Here is a 19,037-nt window from a genome sequence, read left to right as displayed (position 1 = left end):
GAAGCATGAGAAAAATAAATACCTTTTTGAACATTAAAGCATGTAACTATATCACAGTAGAGGCACCACATACAAATATGAACCTGAAAATGAGCTTAATAGGCCCCCTTTAAAACAAAGCCAAGCCTGTGTTCTGTCGATGTTGTTCATGCAGAACGCACACTGTCATATATCCTTCTTCAGTTTTCTGACGTATAGCAGAGCCTGAGTGTTTATTCTCAAGAGGGTTTTCTGCTTTCATTTCTCTGGATTTTTCTTTTGCTTGCGATACTCCTCAATCATTGTTTGATTATAGTCCTCTGAGGTTACCAAGGCAACAGTTTCATTTTGGCTGTTACAATCCGTCTCACTTATTACAGTTTGCAATTATAATTGTGACATTATAATTAGATTTATCTCATTCATACTCACAAGTAGTATTGGAGACAATTCATCCGAACTGATTTTGAGTTGAACAAAGACCGGGACTTCAGTCCTTCCTCACAGACAAGGGATTCCTGACATTATTATAGGGTTGTTATTAAGGTTTTGTTTGAACAACACTGTCAGACGGGCATGGCGGAAGGTGAAAAAATGAAAGTCTGGAAGCTCTGCCATGTGCAAGGTGGCCGAGGCCCAATCCATTAGGACACACACAGCCGGGGCTTCATATATTCAGCAGCTTCAGCCTCAGCCATAAAAACTGTAATGCCAAGGTCCAGGCATTTTTAAATAAAGCATTCAAAAGCCTTTTGGACTGTAGGAAAATAAAAGTGTGAACATCTGGTGCAATTATGGCACTGAAACAGGCAGAGGCACTGTTTGTCACCCGGCTGAATTACACTGTTGTTAGTGAACCTCACAGGGAACAGTGCAAAAGACGAGAAACCCCAAAATGCAAACTGAAGTAACCACCGGTTCCCAAATCTGACGACGTCTTCAACTCCAGGGCCTTTAGGGCTCTGACACTTTTTTTTTATGAGTTAAGATTTACGTTCCCTTGCTGCTTCCTTCCCCTCGTTGGCATTGTCCTGAAGAGGAGGGGTCACTGCGGATTTGTGCAGAGAGAAAACACCTTTAAAAGGGGATTTCAGTGAAATCAAGCCCTGCCTGCCGCCGACACGAGTAGTAACAAGTTCCTTTTGATCACTCGTATGTTCTGACCTTATTGCTCTGCTCCCTGCGTGCCAGCCTCATTATTATGCATTAGATTAACATAAAAAGAGCCTTTGTTCTGGAATTACTCATAATGAAGTGTTGTACGGAGGATTGTTTAATTGTCGGAGTAGGAGCTCAATGGAGCCATCCAAACAGTCTAATTCAATTTGTGCATATGTGTTTAGGGGGGGGGAGTTTGCTTGATTGTGCAGCAGTGCATGCAATGTGCTAATGTGTCTGTGCTTATAATTAGCACAGACATGTAAAGGGCTGCAGAGACTTTTCTTCGGGGGCATCGGTGCTATGGATATCATTATTAGTTTGATGTTGTCTTCTGCAGCCCTAAAAATGATGTTCACACCATAAGTCTGAGTGTTAGTAGCTTTTGTCTTGTTTACAGTGTGTGGGTGTGTGTCAGTAACAGACCAGACGTGTGTGTGTGTGTGTGTGTGTGTGTGTGTGTGTGTGTGTGTGTGTGTGTGTGTGTGTGTGTGTAAGGGGGGGGTCTGTGGCAATAGTAAGCGCAGAGCCGCAGTGGAGCCCATCCCCTGCTCCCTCCCTGAGACTCCTTACTCGTAGTGAGGTTGAGGAGCCGCAGCCCATCGCCACTCCTTTCCCGTGTACAATTGGAAGAGAGAGGCCACCTCCCTCCCCTGCCTCATTGGTATGCAGGCGGCGCAGTGTGTGTGTGTGTGTGTGTGTGTGTGTGAGGAGGAGAGGGGATAGAGGAGAGCGAGAGGAGGAGAGTGAATGCTGGATCTGCCTCGTCTGCTGAAGCTGGGTTGTACTGCCTGCTCCACACTGCACCGGCACACAGCAGAGTCACGGCCCGTTTGAATCACCGTCTGCTCTCTCAGCACCACCGCGGACCCCCACAGCACCCCCCAGCAAAAAGGACCACCAGGGACAGAGCTCAACACGCTTTCTCCATCACCAAAAGGGGGACGCAGCAGATTTCACCAAGGAGCCTGACGCTACAATTTAGGCACCAGCTGCTAAACCTCAACCAAATCCCCCCTCCACCTTGTCCCATCCTTCCCAACACTCCTCTCTCGCTCCTCCCTATGCCCTTGTCCTTGGCGGCTCCTCTCACCTCCCTGGCCAGTATATGGATAGAAGCTCCCTGTTTCAGCTCATACAAGAGCAGGTAAGCGAGTGAGCAGGCAGGCGGCAGAGGTTTCTATGGTTACGGGCTCCTGGCCACCTCGCCGTCTATCCAGGGATTGAGACGTGGAGGCTTTGGCTGGCGAGCCGATGTTAGGATTGATAGCAGGGGCTGTTTGCACGGGCAAAATGAGGGCGTGAGACAACACGACGGACGCAAGCATCATGGAGCCATGTGTGCCCAGAGAATGTGAGGTCAGATCATGAGCCACAGCAAAGGGGGGGGGGGGCATCATGTCATGGTTTATGGGAAGGAGGGAGGGCGGGTGAAAGGGGTGTGTGTGTGCAGAATATGCTGTATGGATGGTTTGATTGGAGCAATGACAGAAATATGGTAGATTACAGCTGCTATGTGCATGGATCTATGTGTCTGTGCCTGTGATCTTTCCTTGTCTTTCCTCTATGATTATCCCAACCCAAAATCTTATCATCTCAGGGTCGCAAAAACCAGAGATGGCAAGATTATTTGGCTTTTTCATTTCCAAGGGTCGAGCTCTGAAACAGTTCCTGTGAAAGTCCAGTTGGCGGTTTTCTGTAAGAATAGAAGCTATTATTATTTGGCTTTAAACTTTTTTTCCTGCTTCTTCAGCCCTGCTCTGGAAAGCACCGTGTTAGTGGCCATATTTTGGCTGGTGAAAAATGTTTGTCTTGACATCTGGTTTTCTCAGAGTCCTCCATCCAAACTGCTGTTTTGCTGTCCAGCCAGATCTATGTTTGAGTTGAGGTTTGGTCTACCATCTCCAAAATTAACAAGCCAAAATGGATTTGAAGGCAGAAAGCAATGTCTATAATCGGCTACTGCTCCCTAAAGACGTGTGTATCTCCAGCTGTTTTTCATGGCTTGCATTTAGCTCTAAGCTTTCTAACGCGTCTTGTGTTTCTGATGATGAACGGGGGTTTCTGCCTGATCGACAAGTGCATCGGGCAATCATTCTGTCCAAGAGGGAGGAATCAATTATCAGCTGCAGGGTTTACAGGTCACGAGTGGCCCATCAGAAACACATTGATCAACTCACTCAAGAGCCTTGGGGAGAAGTGTGTGTGTGTGTGTGTGTGTGTGTGTGTGTGTGTGTGTGTGTGTGTGTGTGTGTGTGTGTGTGTGTGTGTGTGTGATCACCGTCGCATTTTTATGAATGTGTGTGTTTTCATAAAAAGTCGAGGAAGCCTGTGTGGGTTGAGTGAGAAGATGCTCTGTGGTCACACTAGTGAGTCAGTCATGTACTGTAAAAGCACTTCAGTGATAACAACCACCTAGTATTACCTCAACAACACATACTGTACTCTTCCACAGACACATTTCATGCGGTATCAAAGGCTGACTCATCTGTGTCAATATCGTTTTCCATGTAGCAGGTCATTGGGCTGCGGTGGAAGCCAATACACTTCCACACTGTAAACAGTGTTTTATTGATTGTGGGGTTTACTCTTGCTTGCGCCAGTATGTTCATATAGACAGTTTGCAAAGGCTTCAGTTGAGCAGGCTACGGTCCTATTAAGCTCAAGTCTAGACCAAATCACTCACACTGGCTGACGGCAGGCTTCTCCTGCCTTTGGGACTCCATGCAGTGGACTTTGATTTAGAAAAGGTCTCTCTAATTAAACTAGAAAGAAGTGAAAATCTGCATCCAACAGCTTTTGGACTGTAGACAGGCACACTTGTATTTAGGAAAAACATGCTGCCCGTATAAACATTGGGTACATTTTTTATCCAGGAAAATGTTTTTCTGAGCATGGCTATTTTTTTTTAAGCTCTGGCCACCATATTTGAATCGTCACACTTACTGGATGTTTCCCTCAACGACCGCAGTGTCCCACCGGCCTCTAAGCACATCCACAAGAACACCTAGAGGTCAAGTGCTTTCCTTGAGGGCATCCCAAGTGCTGCCATTTGGAAAGGACAAGGATTACTCTGTCTATTGTTTTTATAGTCTAGGGTTTTTAACCTGCATTAAACCTTCTCTATAAACATATTGACTTGAGCTACCACTGGCCAGCTTCAGTCAAACACAATAATGGCACTTAACTTCCATGCTCTAAGGTTTTTTTGAGAATTATTACTATATTACTCGGTTTTGCATGTTTATATGAGTGCTGCAGGTGTTATACCCATCACAGCCATGTCACAAAGAACCACATGGAAATGCTGCAGAGGGAGAGAAGAAGAAAGCAACAGTGGCAACAGGATTGAGTTTTTTTATTACTCTTTGTCTGCAGGAGGTTGCAATGCTGAGCTCGGGTTATTTCTGGCCTATGCAGGCTCACACATATGATCAGAGCACTCTCTCTGATAGTCTTGCAGCACCACTGATAGGGCCGGCACCACTAAAATGCTATCAGGGAATGTCTTCCTCTGTCATTCAGTTCTTATCTGGCTTATTTATATCCCTCCTCCCATAAGGACTTCTGGGTTCTGAATACTATTTTGACATATTTATGTCAAGTTTTGAGAATAAGACTGTCCCCTTTCATCATTCTCTGATGCTGATTTGCATTGAGCTGTATTTGAAAATGCCTCAGGCTGTTTGTAATGTGTTTAAACGCCAGGAAATGTAGTCAGATGATTGTTTACATCAAGGAAAATCCCCTGGGTGTCTCTCCACTTGAGGAGAAGGGAGTTTTGATCATATAGCTTTCACATCGCAGTGGAAACATTTGAGTGTAATGTATAATGCATTGTTATACTTACAGAGTCAGTGGCCCAGTTGTTGCTGAACACCAGTGAGTCCTGAGGGCAGCAGAAACAATCAAAAGGGTTTATCTGATGCCATGCAAATATGTTCTGGCTACCCTGTAAATGCACTACTGCAGATACAGCAGCCCTGTTAGGCATGACAGTCTTGTTCATTGAAACCAAAGTAGTCTGTAGTTTTGGTTCTGTGACATTGGGTTGGTCAGTGGGAACCCGACCGGTGCTGGTTCTTATTTCTAACCTTATGGAAGTTATATCACCATCATCATCATCATCATCATCATCATCATCATCATCATCATCATCATCATCATCATCATCATCATCATCTCCCAAAGAGTAGATACTGTTCATTCAACAACTATCAACCTTTTCATGCTTTACCCGAACCCTTTGACTGAAAATGTTTCATTTATTGTGTGACCTAAGTTGAGTTAGGGCTTCAGTTTACACATTTTCAGTGAATCCTTTGTAGTGTATTTATATTCTGTCCCGGTTTGTTGGGATTAAATGCCCTTCAGTTGATTTGCCCATTTGTTTAGACCAAAATACTTAAATTAAGATATAGTGAGGTGGGAATCAATTTGGGAATACGGGTGCCTAAAGTCAGCTAGAGCCCTATTCAGATTGTTTAAGGTTACCTCTTAATTCATATTTTCAGTGAAAAATACAATTAAAGAAATAAATTCACAGAAAACGAAGAAAGAAAGAAAAATTCTTCATAGTCTTTCGCTTTTTCGTCTTTCAGAAGCTGGAACTCATGAAATGTTGGCCTTTTTTATTTTCTTCTACTACACAAAGAAGTTTTTTGCAAATATATTTTGTGCTGATTGACTAATTGATCAGTTAACTAAGTTTGATATCCAATAAGATTACCTTCACCAGAGAAAAAGCTGAAAGAGCCTCAGAAATCCATCATGTTTTGGTTGAATTTAGGTATTTGCATGCATAGTGTAACCATAGGGATTATTTTTCAACTTTCTGCCTCCTATGATATGACCTCATTATTAGCTACAACTCTGATTGTACCGTTCAGTTGTTGTCATATCAACCTAATGCAGATAACACAATAGAAATGCAAGTAAGTCTATAATTTCCGTGTTTTGTGGTTTGTTCCCGGGTTGGAGGGTTTCTTCTTGAGCCCCCCTGGAGCAAACTGATAAGTCAGTAATGTGCTTGGGTCAGTTAAGTCTCAGCGGTGGAGGTAATAGAGGTCCCGGGGGTTAATTCTGAGATCATTTACCTGCAGTCAGCATCTCACTTCTCTTCCTCCCCCTCCTCGTGCTGGTGCATACATTTTCCTCCCATGTCTTGTCCATCTCCTCCTACTTGCTCTTGAGCTAGCCAAGTTTGGTGTCTTAGCACCTCCACCCTCCATCCATAATCTCCCGCCCTGCCTCCCTTCACATTTAAACCCCTTCCTTCCCCCTCTTACTACCCCATTTTCTCATATTTGGTCTCTTCCTATCCATCTGTATTTTATTTTTCCTTTCCGCTCCGTACCCTCCGTCTCTGTCTCTCTCCCCTCTTTCGTGTCTTTCATTTGCCTCTTGAACACCAATATGTCGGGGGGGAGAAAAGGAGGGGAAATGCAAGAAAGGCAGGACACACAGGCGGCTGGTAACCAAGGCAACGCATGCAGCTTGTCAAAGTGTCGCCCGCACCAGTGTTGGATCGCTTCAATAACTGCTTCCTTCTCGGTGCAAATTCCCTCCTTTTCCAACCCTTTCTTCTCTCTGTCTCACCCCCTAGTTGAGGCACGTCACCAGCCTGCACATACACACACACAACCTCCTCTTGCCAACACTCATTCATCTCAGTGTACCTCATATCGCTAATTGATAACCCTAATTGGCTACAAGAACCAATCCTCCACCTCCTTGTATCCTCTGCAGACGGTGTGTAACGTTCTTCCTGAATAAGGTCAGACATGTGACAGGGAATATTTTCCGTGCAGTGTGACAGCTCAGCGTCAACACTTGCTTTTGCGTATATTTGCACGCCATATACAGTGTCTTGGTCTGTGCTGCTGCTGTATGTGTAGTGATGTGCTGACATATGGAGGCTGACAGTAATCAGACGTCCCCAGCGTGGCTCTCTGTTCCCCCTGTCATCCCGCGCTGAGCCAGGAGCACATTACAATCTGATCTATCTGTGGCGAGTGAATGCAGAGCACCGGAGTGTGTCACAGCCCTCTTATAGGCAAGAGAAGAACAGCCAGACTGCTGGGTTAGGCGGGAGAATATCAGATTTATGCGAGGCGTTTTTATTCTCCCTGCGTCCTTGTTTCATTTCTGGCTGCCTCTGTTCTTCGCCTCAATTTCTTGAGTTTCTTTAACTTATAATTGTTCATTTCTTTCATTTCATCAACCGCCCAACCACCCACGCTCCTCTCCCATTTTCCACCTCTACCCTCTCTGTTGTGTTTTTGTTGTGCTTTCCTTCCATCTCATCACAAATGCTGGCTACATCTGCACCATTTTGCTCAGCCAGCCTTAAGGGGAGAACGTGGCCATGTTTTAACAAACGTCCATGGAGCACACAGTTAAGGGGATTATCTAAAAATAAACCTGAGGCCATTTTCTTTCCCTCATTGGTTCATTTGTTCCCAACAAATGTCATTGATCGTGCGTTGCAGACGGCCTCGACACGGCTGGTTTAGGAGCCGATGGTTGAGATTATACGGAAATGGGTGAGGGACAATGACGAAGATGGAGATTTTCAAGAATTATGTGGAATAAAACAATGTAAATGACGTGGAGTGTAATCAGTAAATCCTCGAGAAACAACAATGGTTTTGTCTGTACAGAATCTTGGTTAACATTTCAAATTGGTGTACATAAAATATTCCTAAAGTATCATAACCAACAACATTTCTTTACTACATAAACTGAAGAGGGGAACACACTTATTTGAGTCAGGCATCATAACACTAGCTACTTCCTGCCCCTACTTTGCCCAGATAAATAAAAACATACATTTTCAGGAAGCTAAAAGAATTGAAAGGGTTACTTTTATTCTACTTAATAGCTTTAAGAACTGGAAACAGTGTAGAGGGAAGCAGACCTCATACAGTGAACATGTTCAGATGGAAATACACACACACACATTTGCACCAATGGATTTCCAGATTGATCCCCGGCTCCTTAGCTGAGCAGCCGAGCCTTAACTCTGAGCCTCCTGCAGTAGGGACTGACACGGCGCAGCGTAGCTTAATGCCGCTCTCCTCATGCAGCCGATGAAACGCCTTTGTCTTAACATGTCAGAGCAGGCCAGACAGGATTCTTCTCGTGGACTCATGACATGGGCAACGATGATCCCGCCCGTCTGACTCCACACTGACGCAACATCTGAAAACTCCCGCCTCCCAGGGGCAACAAGAGGCTGTTGGTTTACTATCTGAAACCTAATGAGGCTGTGTTAGCATTCAGGAGACAGTCAAATCAGAAGCAGCAAGGGCCCTTCCCATGTGATCTCTTTGTACTGCTCCAGTTTGTCCTCGGGCGCATTTTCACAAACACAATCAGATGTACTAAGGAGAGCTGGCATGAGGAATTAACTCTCCATTGCAGAGCGATTGGGTTTATTTGAGAGGAGGTGAGGGAAGAAAATCAAGTAGTAAGTAGCTGAAGCTGCCGCCCCCCAAAAAAAACCACTTTGCAATAACCAATATAGACACCCTATACTTTACAAGCCATTTTTGAACTGGGGCTATTTTCGACAACTGCACTCAGCCATTTTTACGACACTCTGCCGCTTAAATCAATTACAAGGAGCAGCACTGGCGTAGAGACATCAGCAGTAATAACCCATGAGGCTGTGGGTCTCTGAGAGTGGTGATTAAAGAAAAAAACTAGCTGCAAATGCGACCAAGGTCGGACTCACACTGTCAAATGAAGCATCCAGAGAAACAAAGTCTGAAAAGTCAACCTCATTTAAAGCTGCTGAGGGTTTTTTTTTCGTCTTCAGGGAAAATGCAGATCACTGCGTATTAGAATGACATGCCCGCCTGTCTTCGCTCACTGCTCCCAACGTCAACAACCCTCTGCTCCTTTAATGAGGTTGAATTGGGCTTTTTCTTAAGGCAGGTCTAATTCTCTCTTCATAGAGGCTACACAGCTTCATTAATGTTGGTGTCACTGCCTGAGTTTATGCCTTCAGCCCTCTCATTTGTCTTTATGTGTATAGTTGTGTTGCTGTGTGTGTCTATTCTCCCTCAGGGCAATCTCACTCTTTATCACTGCAGTGCTGCGTATCATTAAAGAACCATGAAGCATAACAGGAATAACAACTTCAGTACATGTGTTATCAGAAATGTAGTTTTATATGAATAGTTGCCATCTAATCAGAGATACAGGGTCCTACCATTTAATAAGGTATGACTGAAACTCTTGTGCACCAGTCAATACCATAAAAATAAATAATGAGTTAAATCCCAGATCAATTGTTAAAGTTATGCTCATTTTCAATTTCGGATTTGTATTTGTGCTTCTACTGCGACGTGTTTACATGGCGCCTTTAAAGCATCACGAAAATATTCTCTGCATGGATTGTAATGTTATGTTAAATGTCTGATTCCTTGTTTTTTGTCTTAACACCTGACTGCAAAGTACTGCATTTTTACATAGTATCATATCCCAATGTTCTAAGAGTGGGCTCTCTTTGATTTTTCCAGCTGGACCCAGACAACACCGGTTTCATCGCAGTGGAGAACTTCACCAGCTTGGTGGAGCACCATGAACTGCAGCTGGACCCGTCCAAACTGGACATGCTGTTAGCGCTGGTCCAGAGCAATGAGGAAGGGCAGGTGTGCTACCAGGAGCTCATCGAGCTGGTGAGTGGAGACCTCACACAGATCTGGAGACAGATAGCGAGTCGCTGGAGGCATTTCATGTCCCGCAGCACACACCCATATTTCCCCACTTTCCTAAAGGTTACAGAATTGATTCAGGCTGAGCCGGCAAGCTCTGCAGTGGCGAAAATTGACTCAGGTTGCTGTCCTGCAAAAGAGGGATCAATCTGTCCAGTTAATGTGTCGGTAAATCCAGGCATTTAACCTCACAAGCCGTGCACAGCAAGTACTAGAAAAAACCGAGCTGGAAGGACCACAGTATGAAAGCAATACATTTTCTTGATGTGATTGAAATATTGTAACATGTCGTTTTTTGAATATACTGAGGTTAAAACAGCCTGCATGTGTACTTCTTTGCCAAAAGTTGTAGTCCTTTGCCTCTGCTTTGAATCAGCAAGGCTCTTTATTCTCTGCCTCCTTTTTGTCTTCATTCATCCTTCTCTTTTATGTGTTACCAATTCTTGAATAGAAACTCTCATAGAGCTGTATATGCTGATTCTCTACATGCACATTGCTTGTGGCACAGTTTGTGTAAGTAAGCTAAGTGTGAGCATCAAGGTTAGATCAATTCAAATCCTGCAAATTTGCACTTCCACTTCAGATCATTCCACCTCCTTTGCTTTCAGTTTTTTTCTATAGGTCTTTTTCTTTTTCATCTCTTTCTCCCTTTCGTGTTGTGCTACTCGTGGTTTGAAATAACATGAGGCCACTGGTAGCAGGTCATGTTTCTGAAGTCTGTGCCACTAGAAAGGAATTTGTTTTGGTTTGCTTCGTCAGTACACCTATGTCTCATTTCAGTGCCTGCTCATCTTCATCCCTCCTTTCCTCACGCAAATGTAATAACCCACCCTACTCTTTTTTTTCTAAACTGCCTTTTTGAACCATCTCATCCCATTTCCCTCTCTCATTCTACAGTCGTGAGCATATGTTAGGTGGATGAAGAAAAAAATGCCTCGCCTCCAAAAGCATCAGGGAGACACTTTTAAAATTGCCCATCAGCCAAATGCAAATTGCCTTCGATTAGCCCAGCATTGGTAGTAGCAGGAAGTAATCTGAGAACGCCCAGACTCACACAGCTATCGACCCTCAGGTCTGATTTGAAAGATTCGTCTGATACACACACGTGAACCCACATACCCACATGCTTCCCATTGGCATATATTCAAACGCTTTCAAACATTTGATTAATAATTAAAGCAGCTGCACACCTCCGCTCTGTCTGTCTCACTTCTCCTCTCTCCAAGGCTCTTATTCTAACACATGAGCGCTGCCAGTATGGATTTGCTGACTAATTTAGAGGATATTCAAATGTTGATGTGACTCTGGCCCTCCCGTCTCGCAGCATGTGGTGGGTGAACTCAGCAGGTTGTCTAGCATGAGCCCCAGGCTGCAGCTGGGAAAGTGGCACATGTAGCAAGACATTTTCAACCAGGTGATCAACGAATACCCCCGGCCTTTTTTCTCTCCTCCCTTCTTTTCTTCCTTCTTCTCTTTTACTTTTATTATTTGTACCTCTCAAGCCCACGTTGGCTGTTTTTGTCCGTATCTTCTTCCCTCTCCATCTGCATTCACAATTCAGTATCTCATTCAGATTTATGAGAAGCCCTCCGCAGTGTGTGACAGATGACATGCGTGTTTTGATTCGGAAAGCTCAGTGCTGCCATTATATCGCAGTCAGTGCCTGAAGTGCGGCGTCTGTATTGATTTGAGGTCCGGCCTCGATGGAAATAGGAGCTGCCCTGTGCCGTTTAAAATGGACACGGCAAGAATGCGTGTGCATGCTGAGTCTAAGCCTTTTTGATGCAATTAAAAGATACTTCAAACCTTGGAATAACTCATTAATTAGTATCTGATGTACATTATTAAGTGCAGCAAGAAATGAAGACCAAAAATTACAACCTGTAAGCATCAATAGCAAAAACAAATGTGTAACGCCTCTTAACCATGTCTGAACAACAGAAGAAAAAGATCATTTGTGTAATTTCTTTCTAAAATGGACTTGGCAAGAATGTGTGTGTGTGCTCAGTCAATGCCTTGTTGGTGTTTCAGCCAACAAGCTCTCTTTTGTGTTTCTTAACGTGTGTATTCAACATTTTTTCTGATTTGTTGTTCTACATTCATTCAGCTTGAATCCACGCTGACCTCGGTGGGTGTTAATGTGTTTGTATCGCACCGTTAGGCAACAGCTTCTCTGTTTTGTGTGTGTGTGTGTGTGTGTGTGTGTGTGTGTGTGTGTGTGTGTGTGTGTGTGTGTGTGTGTGTGTGTGTGTGTGTGTGTGTGTGTGTGTGTGTGTGTGTGTGTGTGTGTATCTTTCATGCAGGGCAATCTCAGCCAGAGAACTCCATCAGCTCTGCCAAAGGGGTGAATAAGTAAAGCTCTGCTAAAACCTCTCTTGGGAAACTGTACACAGACTCGCTCATACACAGACACACACACACACACACACACACACACACACACACACACACACACACACACACACACACACACACACACACACTTACAAAGAGTTTGTATCTGACTACTAATCCTGCACAACATCCCACATAGCAACACAGAAACGCAGGCAGTGACACGTTTATGCACAACTACACTCCGATTTTTCTGATGCATGAGGCTGAGAGACACCTAAGGTGGCAAAGTTCACACATGGTGGGATTGAAGGGGGGAGGGCTTTGATATACGAGCATCTGTTAGTGACGTTAAGGTAACCTGAAGATATAAGTATCGATTCCTACGATCATATAGCAGCTGTGTAACTGAAGAAGTGTGTCTTTGTTTTCCTTCGGGTGGTAATTTGGCTAATGATCGACTCTGATCCAAAATGGCTGCCATGGTTAATTACACGGGTAGAGGGTGTATTTTAGAGATTATGGCAGGGGATTGTCTTTGTTCAGGTTGGAGGATTTGAAGACTGTTGCTTTGTGCTTCATTTTTACCTTACTGCCTAAATGCTGCTCTTCCATTTCCTGTTCCTTCAGGAGATTAAGTTGGATAATATGTTCTAAAATGTTCCGCTTGCTACTGAATGAGTCTGGTCACATGTCAAGCAGTATTTATAGACTGAGAGCACTTCCAGAAAGCAGAAGTTCACTTACAGTCCCAGGCAAGAAACACTCTGTCGTTGATATAGTGTTTTCAAGTTTTCAAGTCATTTAAAGTCACATTAAGTGCCCAGAGTGCATCAGTCTCCAGGGAAACAGATGCTACCGTACCTACACATCCCACACCAAACCCCTGTCAAGGCTTTCTGTTTTAGATGGATTGCCTGATAAAAAATGATGCACTTTGCTAAAGTGTCCTGGACTAAAAGTTTATTTTTTTACCCCTAGAGTTTTAGCACCACAATGATTTAACCATGAAGAAAGGCTGTGGACGCAAACTGCTGAGGGGAAAAAAAAGGTTTTTTTTAAATTATTTTTTTGTTATTTTAAGGATTTGGCCAAGAAAGAACGTGAGTATCTGGGTCAGGGTAGAATCAGCGATGCACAGTGATCTAGATTCTGCTGAGGAAGTGTGTATGTGTCAGAGAGAGAGGAAGGTAGAGGGGGGTTTGGTCATCTCAATGACTCAGAAATGAGATAGTAAACGGCGGTAGTGACACTGTTAGTCAGCTGGCGGTGAATCACTTAGCTCGGTGAATAACGGTACATTATTTATCATGTGTGTCAAGGCATGTGAGTGAAAGATGGTCGCCTCCACAAACTGAGCAATATCAGAATCATTTATTGATTTTATTTGTGTCTTCCATGCAGACGCAGGATTGGCCTTTGAAGCAGGTTTTCTTTTTTTAAATATATAATTATTACTAATGAGTATTGAGCTGTAGGTATTGACCATGTGGTGAGGCTAATTAATCCATCAAGGACAATTGACTGGAGCTGAGAGCAGCATTTACTGTAGGCAGGACACCAAGAGGAGGAGGATGGACTCTTGCTGTTTGACACACACACACACACACACACACACACACACACACACACACACACACACACACACACACACACACACACGTCTGTCAGTTTGGCCCATTCAGCCGCCCCTAAACGGGAATACTATCTTTATTCCCATGCTCTTAGCCTCAGCATCAATTATTCCCTGGCAGATGTTGCCTTGATGGGAAACTTCCACCGTTACCGAAGCACAAGTCGGAGGTTTTTCTCCCTTTTTTTGTGGTAACAAGTGGATCCCCCCCCCCCCCATGCACCTTGCTCTCCGTCACTCATCTCATGTTTCCGCTGCTCGTGCCTTATTGTCTGTTCGCCTGTCGTCGCTTCAAAAGGCGGCTAATGCTCACTTTAGAGGCGCCGGTCCTGCATGTCAGAGTGAAAGCTATGCTTAGCCGCGTCTCCTGGGAACATGTTTTCACAGAGGTGCTATGAAAGGGAGAGGATGCAGCGCGAGGTGGAGAGGAAGCAGGTGCTGTTACCGAGCCAAAAGCAGATTAAATAAGACTCAGAAACACAGACTCTAAGATGAAAGCCAACAGAGGAAGAAAACACAATTATATTTACTTCCTTCGCTTCCTCTTTCTCACTGTGGATATCAACCATATGAAGATATTTAGAAATGAGAGGCAGTGTCTCCGGTGACATGCAGAATCAAAGAATGGAGCTCACACATGCAGGAATCTCTCCGTCTTAATTCGCCCCTCTCCGCCTTCTAATGTCCCTCTGCTCCACTTCTTCTCCTTTCACTACCTGCCTCAAGTATAGTATAATTGCATTTTCCAGGCCTGATTTCCATACTAAATATGCATCCCTCCATCTGTGGGAGAGCCAGCAGCCCAGCTCCACATCGTTCTGGTTATCACGCAGCAACAGGCCCTCACACTCTCACTGAACAACCACCAGTATTATTACCCGCACAGTTAGGACAGTTACCACTTCCTGTTTCCAAAAGGGATTAGCTGTCTTTTTTTCTGCTGTTTTTCCTAAGCGATTTCTTGAAGGGGGGGAATAAAACATCAGCTCTAATTGTGTTGCAATCTGTTTCTTACTTCTTCATTATTTGCGTGATAATTTAGTCTTTTTAGCTCATTAGCCTTTATAGATATTGACCCGTAATGCATTTCAATATGCCCCCTGCTGTGTCTCCATATAATGAGTCTACAAGCAGCAGCACCCGACTAATGAGTCCAGAGGAGTGAACTTTAATGGCCGCTTGTACTTCCTGCAGGTCCCCTCTCTGGAGGTTTTATTACATTTCATATGAAGCTGCTATATTCTCTGAGGTGGTTATTATTGGAAACCTATACAAAGCGCTGTTGAAGATTCATTCGGTTCAAAACTGCATCTATTGAACATATGTATCCTGCTTCACTGCTTTTTTCTGCAAACTTCTCTTCATAACATGTCTCTCCTTGGGCTTGAGCAATAAATAATTATTAATATCGTAATAAGACATTACATATATTTAGATTTGGGATATTGCGGTAGATGTTTACTTCTTGTCGTCTTAAAGGATGCATTACAATAAAAGTATGTACTTTTCTAGCTGTTCAGTTATTTGCTTTTACCTGCTTAGTCATAAATCCACATTACTACTGATTATTTATCAAAATTCTCATTCTACTAATAGTTTTTGTAAAAGCATCACAGGTCAAACATCAAATATCGTCACATTAACACCATCTACTGATTATATATTGTGATTTATGATTTTCTTCGTATCCCAGAGCCCTTGTCACTTCACATAATAACACATTTTGATTTAGAGATAATTGCATAGTTAGCAGCTTATGGAGCTTAAACGCTTTCGCTACCCAGAGACTTCAGGCATCAAGCATTGCATTTCAGCTCTTAAAGGGGACATATCAATCAATCAATGTTTATTTATACAGCCCAATATCACAAATGTTACATTTGTCTCAGTGGACTTCACAGTTTGTACAGAATATCAGTATGACAATACGACACCCTCTGTCCTTAGACCCTCACATCGTACAAGGAAAAACTTCCAGAGAAAACCCACAGTATTATGCTCATTGTCAGGTTCATATTTATATTTTGTGCCTACTGTGACAAACTCTCTCTTGAGGGAACTTTGGGATGTTAGCCTTTGCAGACCATTTACATGCATTAAGCAAAGCTATCAGACTAGCAAAATGAAAAACCCCAAAAAGCATAACAGTAAAATTACCAGTGAAGCATGCACGCTTGCCTTGTATAAGGGAATGCAGGCATTAACTCCAAAGAATCCCTGCTGTGGGTGAATGGTCGGACAGTATTTATATTAGTAACTCAAGCGGAAAGTGCCCTCAGTGTTGTTATCCCGGCAGTTCTCTGCACCGACTGTCAAAATAGTTGCTTTAGGGTAGTTTTCATCCTATAACTCTATTAAAGAGTATCAGGAGTGGAGAGGGCCCCACTGGCCTGCAGGCTGCAGAGCTGCTGCTCACCAAGCAGACCTGGAGTCAGTGATAACATGAATACACGCACACGCACACGCACACGCACACACACACACACACACACACACGCACCACAAACCAAAAACCACTTATATGTTATGTTTTTCTATCGGCCCTGAATATTCAGCTGCAGTTATGTCACCTCTCATGTGGAGAAAGTGTTCACCACTTGTTTATACATGTAACATGGCTTTGATTTTAATATTCTAATAGCTACTGGGAAATATAAGGAATCAGACATTTTACCTCTAGCACTAATTTGATAGATTTATTAAGTACAACGTTTTTATCGACTACCGTCTGTATTAATTATTGTGAAACCCGCAGTGGAAGATTTTGACTGTAATTAGTTTTAATGCTGATATATAGACAGTACAGTATAATGCTTTCAAAACAGTGTATCTTTTAGCTCTGTGTTAAATTATAATAATGGAGCAATTTTACGATGTGGATTAATCACTTTGTCTGAAAAACAGTTCTCAGCTATATCTTCTTCTTTCTGTTCTGAATAAGTGATTTTCATTATTCAATATGCAACAAATAAGCGAAACATTAAGGTAAAATTAATTAATCAATTGAATGCAGCGATGTGCAAGAAGTACAACCATTACCATTAATATAAGTACACTTTCGTTCCCCTAACTTTTTGGTTATAAAAGCAGAACTTACATTACCCGTCTTATTTATTGATTAGTCACATGGATGAGCTTTCCTCAGTTTTTATAAAAAACAAGATTTCCTTCTTTACTGATGTTTGATCCACTAAGCACGAGGAACGTTTTATATTTGATTGCTGAAATGAAAGATTCTACATCAGGCAATGATGAGATCTGTTCATCTTGGCGAGGTGTCTGTCCTCCAGCTGCTGACAGTAATGCTCATATAACAACTCAAGACAAGTTTATTGAATAGAAATAAATTGAGTCTTCAAGTAGCACCAAAACAAACACAGGGACTCAGCTGTGTTTGGATTTCTAAGTCACAAAAAACAAGTCTGTCATCTAAAAAAAAGAAATGTTGTCTATTTTTGAAGATGTTTTGGGAATACGCTGCATTTTCCTCTCTTTCTAAAAGATGGATGAGAAGATTTTTTTACAACCCTTGTATCTTTATGTGTGCATTTAGTTTAGCTTTCCATAAAGACAGGAGAACAGCATGGCTGTGTGCAAAGGTACACAATCCCCCTACTGTACTACCACATCTTAAGCTCACTAATTAACACATTAGATCTCATTTGTTTAATCTGTACGGAAAATGAAGTTTAATTGCAACAATTTGTGGTGTAACAGAGGATTATCTGCCAATTATGCAAAGTATTTCTTCTCCTAGAAGTAACTGCCTGCCAATCTTGATCACAACCTCAGGGTGGTGTTAAGGAATCAGGAAGTAAAACTATATTTATGTGTTATAGTTAGCTAAAGTGTATGGATGATTTTAGGCAGATTTATTACCTTTTGGACCGAGCCTGGTTAGCCGATTACCCCTGGTTTGTACTTTTGATGTTAATTTAAGTTAAGCAATAGCTTTATATTTAGCGTACAGACATGAGTGATATCAAATTTCTCATTTAACTCTCGGCAACTAAGCGCATTTCCTTAAATGTGGAACTATTTCTTTAATTACAATGAAAATGTGTTATGTTTCCATCGGCCTAATATGGAAAACAAGTTAATCATTCCTCTGCGTTCCTTAAAACTTCAAGCAGTTGCTCACCAGATATTGCTCTGAACTCCAGAGTAATAAATGCATGTTTCTTCATCTTTCCATCAGATGAGCAGTAAGCGCTCCAGCAGTTTCCGACGAGCCATAGCTAATGGCCGCCGCACGCTGCAGAGGGAGATCCTGCTGGACGAGACGGGGCTGGGTCTGTACAAACGCTTCGTCCGCTATGTGGCCTACGAGATCCTGCCCTGCGAGACGGACCGGCGCTGGTACTTCCACCAGAACCGCCTGTGTCCCCCGCCGGTCTTCATCGCCATCGTCACCATCGTACAGGTGAGATTCAGGACTTAGATTGTAAATAAACAGCTGCGAATTAGACATACAACTACCTACAGAGAACCAACAAATCGATTATTTATCAAACTAAAAACACTGAACTCACAAGACCTGGTTGACTATAAAACCATCCAAATGATGTTCAAAGCCGTAAATCAACCATTACCTCATGATGTCGAGGGACTTTCCCACGGAGAGAAAACGTACACATGTTGAGAGGAAACGGCATTTTCAAAAAACCACCCATACGAACAAATTCCAAAAGTCATTGCATCACAACAAAAGATGTTCATCTGTGGAATGACTGTAATGATGAGCTGAAATACTGCGCAACTTTATCTAAACTAAAACTATTATTTAGAAACCAAATCCTGAACGGTTATGAGCAGGACCTGTGAAGTGATGCTTGCTATTTCTTGTCGTTGTAACAGTTATTTGGTTTTGGTTGTTTTGTACAAAGAAATGATTTGTTTAAAACAAATATCATGGATGCTGATGACTTAAACTTTTATTTTCGTGAACAATGTACGCTAGAGGGGGTCCAGAAACGTGTTTAAGCTTCTTCTTCTTCTTGCCCCTTTTGAACATGACGGAAACAATTTGAGAATTTATTGAAACGTTTTTTGATTTTTAATGTTTTTTTTGTTTCTAACATGTTCAATAAATTGACTAATAAATACAAAAATAAGACAATAAACTGAACTGTTCTACCGATTCAAATATTCCTCAAACATGTGCTGCAACATTTTACTTGAGCAAACACACAACCCTGGATTTAGTCTGT

The 19,037-nt window shown here is 42.7% G+C and overlaps 1 protein-coding gene across 4 annotated transcripts in view; it reads left to right on the top strand.

The window, feature by feature from the left end:
* Nucleotides 1-1,652: 1,652 nt before the first annotated feature.
* rhbdl1 (rhomboid, veinlet-like 1 (Drosophila)) overlaps nucleotides 1,653-19,037 on the top strand; it is a 47,239-nt gene continuing 29,854 nt past the window's right edge. The window contains exons 1-3 of one of the 4 annotated variants that reach the window (XM_010772165.1): nucleotides 1,653-1,801; nucleotides 9,666-9,824; nucleotides 18,026-18,250. In XM_010772165.1, coding sequence (XP_010770467.1) covers nucleotides 9,759-9,824; nucleotides 18,026-18,250 — 291 coding nt within the window. In that variant the 5' untranslated portion in view covers nucleotides 1,653-1,801; nucleotides 9,666-9,758. Of the gene's footprint in view, nucleotides 1,802-1,870; nucleotides 2,497-9,665; nucleotides 9,825-18,025; nucleotides 18,251-19,037 lie in introns of those variants that run through there. The other 3 variants (XM_010772162.1, XM_010772164.1, XM_010772163.1) reach the window with 3 other exon arrangements.

Source organism: Notothenia coriiceps, unplaced genomic scaffold, assembly GCF_000735185.1.
Source record: "Notothenia coriiceps isolate Sejong01 unplaced genomic scaffold, NC01 NC01_scaffold00010968, whole genome shotgun sequence".
Lineage (NCBI taxonomy): Eukaryota > Metazoa > Chordata > Actinopteri > Perciformes > Nototheniidae > Notothenia > Notothenia coriiceps.
This window is presented reverse-complemented; position numbering and strand designations above follow the sequence as displayed.